This window comes from Vanessa atalanta, chromosome 6 (genome assembly GCF_905147765.1).
Source record: "Vanessa atalanta chromosome 6, ilVanAtal1.2, whole genome shotgun sequence".
NCBI lineage: Eukaryota > Metazoa > Arthropoda > Insecta > Lepidoptera > Nymphalidae > Vanessa > Vanessa atalanta.
The window spans coordinates 4,423,372-4,430,882 of record NC_061876.1 but is presented as its reverse complement, the minus strand read 5'-3'; the positions used below and the strand labels follow the sequence as shown (position 1 = coordinate 4,430,882).

General features: G+C 34.1%; 1 protein-coding gene across 1 annotated transcript; it reads right to left on the bottom strand.

The window, feature by feature from the left end:
* Positions 1 to 4,958: 4,958 nt before the first annotated feature.
* On the bottom strand, positions 4,959 to 7,158 carry LOC125064823. Its single transcript, XM_047672067.1, has 2 exons — positions 6,253 to 7,158; positions 4,959 to 5,129 (listed from the first exon to the last, which is right to left on the bottom strand). Exons 1-2 carry the CDS (start codon positions 7,080 to 7,082, stop codon positions 5,051 to 5,053), a joined length of 909 nt encoding a protein of 302 aa, XP_047528023.1. The 5' UTR covers positions 7,083 to 7,158; the 3' UTR covers positions 4,959 to 5,050.
* Between the last annotated feature and the right edge of the window lie 353 nt (positions 7,159 to 7,511).

The window sequence follows — 7,511 nt, the reverse complement described above, 5'->3', positions numbered from 1 at the left end:
AAATAATTTGAGGGTTCATTCAGTCCCAAACTTCTCTGCAAATTCCAAGAACGTCTCTTTTAAATCCATCTTCACAGGGTTCATAATTTTTAAAGAATAAAACGCTGTTCAGCGGCACAAATCTCGTCGGTTTCATATTTAAGACATCCTGAAAACAAGGATATATATTTATATATTATATATTTTAAGGCATGTCTATTATTAAACGGCTGTATACCAGATACGCTGTGTCAGGGGTCCGAAAATAAAAAAGAAACACCCAACCATGAAAAATACACTTAAGGTCAATACCCTTCAGGTAAATAATGACAACTGAAAGATTTTAATTCTAAAAGTAATTCTAGACTAAAAATAAACAATTTCATGATATAAAACCGAAAATATATTTTTTTATATTATTATCAATGATTCTATATACTTGCGATACAATATTATACATTACATTACATACAATGACTCTTGCCTTATTTCAATAAATCTTAATACTTTTATCTGGATACTAAAATAAACATATCTTAAGTTTCAGGATTAAGATTTGATAAATATCAAAAGCCAGAATAAGCTGTAAATACGTAATATTAGCAAATTTTATATTATTGTAAATCATAAATATCTATGTAGATTGCTTTTTTTGTAACATATTCTAATTATATACTTAAATCAAACTATAAAATTTTGCATATATGAAGATAATTTTTTGTCTATCTGCCAGTGCAAAAAGGGAAATTATTTAATATCTTAAATTTTAACAAGATATGCCCTTGATCAGTAGTTAGAAAAATTGTTTGAATATAGGAAAATTATCCATAAATATCATTCACGAGAACGTATAGGAAAAATTAACTTTGTAACTTACAACTGACACCACTGGTCTGTCACCATCACTCTCCACTCCTTCCAACAAAATTTCTTCGGGCAATAAATCCAAATGATTACTTGGATGTATGTGTCTCGCTTGAGAATAAACTCCAAGCAACATTAACAACGCGCAAAATATTAGTTTCATTGTAAATTATACGAGCACCTTCTTTCGTGGCAACAAATTGTTTACTGATATGAAATAGGACGCGTACTTTTTAATATATAATCAAAAAGTTATCAATGCCCTTGTTGTTTACGTCACTGCGTTGACAGACTCGAATCCTGACGCCAAGCTGACTCTTTATACGAGCTAAACATCCCGCTTTGTAATTTTATGACGCAATAACGAATGAATAATTTCACACACAATAACGTAATACTCAGGGTATAAAATTGACGCAAGTTCGCAGTTTCTTGGGATTTTCTACTATTGAAAAATAAACATCCAGAATCGTAAGCGACTAGGCCAGGGCCGGATCTATCTTCAGCCCAGGGCCCCGTGGATTCAAGGGGGCCCCAGCTTAGTCAAGTCAAAGTCAAAAATAGATCTAGATAGTCTATTTTTGACTTTGACGTGAGTGCGAAAGAATCCATAGTTTTATTAAATTATCGATCATATTGTTTGCAGCCCTTTTTTTTGTTTAATGAGGAGGTAATGCATTTACGCATGCCGCCCGGTCAGGGGACCGGGACGGGTATGTGGGACTCAACCGGGAACTAATGCCCAGTGCCAGGGCACGCTATTGCTAATGCCCTGTCCTACCCACTAAAACCATCCTCGAGTTTCCACCATGCCGCTGAGTGGTTAGGCCACGGGATCACCAAGGGCATGCAACCGTGACCCCACAAGCGGCGGCCGCCGTAAGGCAGCTGAATATTCATGGAAAGCGCGCCTAGTGCGCGCCTAGTGCGCGCCTTCCCCCTCATCCTCCACGTGGGGAATGTGGCGAACTCCCCCGAGTCCACCACTGGAGGCTGGGCGTCAACAAAGCTGACGCCCTGCGGTGAATAAGATGGTAGGCTCCGCCGCTGACCGCTGGTGTAAAACACCTGGGAGGCTCGAGTAGCGAACCCTCCCACTCCTTCCTAGCCAACGATGCCACTCACATGGTCCGCCCTGACGCCGATCAGGGACGTACCAGGAGCAGCCCCGCGGCATCCCTCCCGCCAGTCTTAGCCGTGGCCGACGAGCAAGCTCAAGCCGGCCCCGTTGCCCAGGGTACACCACATGGAGGTGACTGACATGTACCCCATGGTTTGCAGCCCTGCGAATCCTGCAATTAATCAAACCCCTTCAATTAATTTAATTCAAGTCTACATTCAGATGTGTTTTAGTAAGTAGTGTTAGCCCAGGGCCTCCTAAACTTACGGTCCGGCCTTGGACTAGGTCTCATCGAAAGCAATTGAATAAAGACAATTGTAAGAGCTCAAAGTTTATCTTAATTTGTACATAGTTTATATAGGTACATTATGCCCAAATATATATTATGTATACTGAACCACCACTGTTAATTACCGTCTTAATAAATTTTCAATGGTTTATTTTACAGATGTAAATCTAATTTATAAGTAATATAATCTGCCCACGTGACAAGGACCCCATTCTATAAATGGCGATGGCGGCTATGTTCAAAATCGGACACAATTGTATATTTAAAGAAAAAGTATAGACTAAATAATAATAAATTAACAGAAACATCTACAAAAACGTAAAAATCTATTTAAAAAATTAATAATTCCATTACATTAATATCTGAGTACCTATTGTATAAATTTAAATTTAAATAACTTCTAACATACCTACATTAATTTAATACTTTTTTATAAAATAAAACACCAATCACAGAAAATGACGTAGGTAGTTTTTTTTTATTTGTATTTTGTTTCTATTTGTTAATGCTTTAAAGATATTAAAATTGTATATGTTTATAAATTATTACACATTGTTCAAGATAAATAAAATATTATGTCTCAACTTCCATACGAACAATGTCAAAAACATAATATCCATAAATGTATTTTATTTATAAGAAAATAAGGGATGGTAAGTGGTCACGACTGTCCACAGACAGAGGCACTGTATTGAAATAGTAATCTAACATAAGCAATATGCCACCAAACTTGTAAACTGAGATGTTATGTCCTTGTGTTTATAGTTTCACTGTCTCACTAGCCTTTAAAACCAGAACACAGCAATACAAAGTATTACTGCTTAGCGATGAATATATGATGGTACCTAACATGCAATTGCACAAAGCCCTACCAAGTTAATTTATTACAATCACCTAAGAAGACCTAAACATGCATATCTTGATTTTAATATAAGTCCATTTCGATCTAGATCAAGATAAACAAAGAACATAAAAAATGAAACAGGTAATGCAAAATACTGAAATAAAAAATTTAATATCATTGTAATTATGTATATGTCGCAGCAAATTGTTTCAATTAGTCATTTAATGAAACGCCTAACCACTCTACGTACAGTTCAATGAATGACATCAGTCGATTCATCAACACGATATACACTTCATTCTCACCCTGTAATTTCATGTAAGTAATAAAATTTTAACATCATAATAGAAATGTTTTTAGGCACAAACTAGACGTGACAGCGTAACATTCAGACGTACAAATAAAGAAACTTATCATATACGGTGTGATGATACACTGCATTACATTAGCAGCCTGTTAATTTCCCACTGCTGGGCTAAAGGCCACCTCACCCTTTGAGGAGAAGGTTTGTAACATATTCCACCACGCTGATCCAATGCGGGTTGGTGGAATACACATGTGGCAGAATTTCGTTGAAATTAGACACATGGGTTTCCTCACGATGTTTTCCTCACCGCCAAGCATGAGATGAATTATAAACAAAAATTAAGCACATTAACAGAAAATTCAGTGGTGCCTGACTGGGTTTGAACCCGAAATCATCGGTTAAGATGCACGCGTTCTAACCACTGGGCCATCTCGGTTCAATATACCGCGTTATGTGTTAAATATAAACACAGGCGTGTATTTTGTAATCAATTCTAGATAATCTTTGTTTTCAATGTAATCAGTCACACGTTCCTTTAACTTTATCTGTTATCATCAAATAAAGTGTTAACGCGTGGAAAAATAAAATACACTGTCCGTTCCCTTTGTCTACAATGATTGACTTGATTTCGTTTACGTTTGTAATATATAATATATCAAATTTAATTCATATTTTTTCTGTTGTATGATCGCATTAAAATAGAACAAAATAGAGCCAAGGTGGTTTTAGTTATGAGAATATCTAAATAACTGAATAACTTTACTGAAGGAAGTGAGCTCAAGCCTTTTTTTTTGTTTTACGAGGAGGAAATGCATTTACGCATGCCGCCCAGTCGGGGGACCGGGACGGGTATGTAGGACTCAACCGGGAACTAATGCTCCGTGCCAGGGCACGCTAATACTAATGTCCTGTCCTACCCACTAAAACCATCCTCGGCTTTCGACCATGCCGCCGAGTGGTGTGGCCACGGGATCGCCAAGGGCATGCAACCGCGACCCCACCAGCGGCAGCCGACGTGAGGCGGCTGAATATTCATGGAAAGCGCGCCTAGTGCGCGCCTTCCACCACATCCCCCACGTGGGAATGTGGCGAACTCCCCCGAGTCCGCCTCCTTAAAGCCTCCGTCTTCTTTTTTAACATGATATACTATTATACCACAGTCCGATAGTGTCTTTAGCGGACTGTGTAATAATTGTATGTCCTCTAACATGTTATCTATTATATAGAGTAACTATTATCTATTATATACAAGGCAATATGAGATTTAGGCATAAATATTAACTGCATTAGCTAATTCATTATTTTATTCCTAAAGAAAATATTTTTGAATTATTTCTTAAAAAACAATTAAAATATTATGTAGCAGATTAAAAAATACCTCAATAATAACACCTCAATCACCAAGTCCCTAATTTCGAAAAGCTCGGAATAGGTATTAATTCGTTTTTCTGATAAAAAATAAAATTACCAAATTTGTTTATCCATGAAAGCCATGAAAACACATATGAAAAGTTATAATTATCTACAAAAAGTTTATAAATAAATACAAAGAATATATTGCCTAAAGTTTAATCTTAACTTTACGTTGACAAAAAAAATATGATTATAAAAAAGTTCTATTCTCCATAGTACTGCCAATGATCATCATTAGTGACGGTAGTGTGGCGTCGCATAATGCATTGTAGATTCGTGCCCATGATTTCCCCCACTGGACATGTGTCTTCGTCTGTAAAAAATATAAAAACAAATACTAATACTTTATAATTTTCAATACAAATATCTTACATTAAATATTGTAACTACTTAATACATTTATCTGAAATAAAGAGGAAAATCCTTTATATTATATCGAAGATTTTAGAATAATAACATAGCCGTTGCTACTTTTTTAAACTTCGTCAATTTGTTTCTATTGACGTATCTGCCATCCATAAAGATATATCGACTTATCTGCATGTATAAATACAAAAGTATTTAAATTGGATGAAAGCAACATCACTAATATTTATAAAATAGTTTTAATCATCAAAACTATAAGTTATGAAAAAACTTATGATGTTTTTTTTCTTTCTACTTCCACTTTAAAATCATTGAAAATCATTCATTTTAAACTATTGCAATCGTCATATAATATTAGATATAACTAGTTACAAAAGCCTTACTATGAATTAATGTTACACCTTCTAAGACCCCTTATCACGTCCTGTTGTGATTAAAATGTGTGTCAATATTACGTATGAATACCAGGAATATATAATACGACGTCGATTTTAAATAATGTACATAAAAATGCCTCTAAAAACCAAATAAAAAAATAAAAACGCATTAAAGAGTATGATTTTTAAAATATGTATGTTACTAGATAATTGAAACCACTGTAAATCTTATGATATAACTATAGAGAGTATAAGCTGAGAGGAAATTATGAAAGGAGAAATCAGATGAGAAGCCCAGCTTAATTTCATTTACATCTAGATAGATTGTCGTACTACAAACAAGCCTACTTTATTATCTTTGTGTGCATGACAGCTACGCTTTACACTCGCCAAACGTGTTACTACTTTACTAATGTGCGTGTAATTAGAGGCCAACTGTTGCCACTATTTTTTTCGACACGTTCTCAACTTTGACAGTCTATCTAATCAAATTTATTGAGGTTTTATTGTAAATTGATGATCCGTTCACAATTTTTGTCAGCTAACAATCTCTTTGGATTTCCTATATACTAAAAATACTTATAATATACAAGGTGACATAACAAATAGATACTACAAAACAATAATGGTAAATCTGTTTTATACAATATGTAATAATCAACTAAAAGCTTAAAGAGTAACTTAATAACTTACAATGTTTTAATATTATTTACACTCCTGTTGGAATCATCTGGTTCGGGAAAATTTCTATTTCCCATGAAACTAAATGCATAGGCGTATGGTATTGGAAGTTCTATCTCATCATCTGAAACTCGTCGGCTATAAATAATTTTAGGCGAGTACAAAAATAGAATTGATACATAGTACGGATCACTTGTTCTTATTGCGCGAGTGTCTTCAGTATTCCGAAGAAACGTAGGCATAGTCGGCAAAATATTCTTCATAATTGTATCGTGCTGTAGTTGGTCCCAGAAATCGTTTTCCGACCGAAGCACTCTCGGCGGTCGAATATTCTCGATGACATCTTGATCAGATTCCCTTTTTTCAGTTAAAAATGTATCATGAAGTGGTAAATAAACTGGGGGTAGATATCGCACTGGCGGTATAGGATTAAACGAAGAAGGCATTTCGGAATTAATGTAAGGATATAAAACTCCATCATATTTTCTTAGACTGATTCCAGGTATTTCTAAATTGTTTAACGCATCCACTTGATATGTACGAGAGCTTATAGATTTGTAATCTCGTTGAAAATTCGATTGAGGATTAAAATCATTTGTTGTTGACAAACTTGATGGAAGCATTTCAGTTTGGTCATCTGTCTTCGATTGGTCGAAATTTTCATCTTCAAGACATATTTCCCATGAATTCAAATCCACATTTTTATACCTTTTACTTTCTTTTTTTTCTGCAGATAAAGCTTCTATTATAGCAGTTTCTTGACTTTCGACTAATTGTTTGTTTAAAATTATACAGTTGAATATAGTCATTAAAATGAATATTGTTGATAAGCTGTGCGACATGATGAATAGTTTTACGAAAACTATTCACAGCGCAAAAACTGACTCGGTGAATAACACTTGATTCATAAATGGCATCGAATTTCGCACTCAAATATATGTAATTATCAAATTACACACGTTTATTCAATTTGAAATAAGATATTTATAAAGAGCGAATAACATAAAAAATGTAGTAACGAATATATATATAAATATATTAGTTTTACTGTTCTCATAAATTAAATGAACATTACTTCGTTTATAATAAATGAATATTTGTATTTCTTTATCGGAAAATATTAATATTTTAATTAAATTACTACTTTTCTGGTATGCACCAAGACTATAAAATCTCTGATTATATAATGTTATATTATAGGGTAGGTTTATAGGTCAAAATATAAAATAAATTCAAAATTATAAATAATAACTTTTGCTTTCAAGATAAAT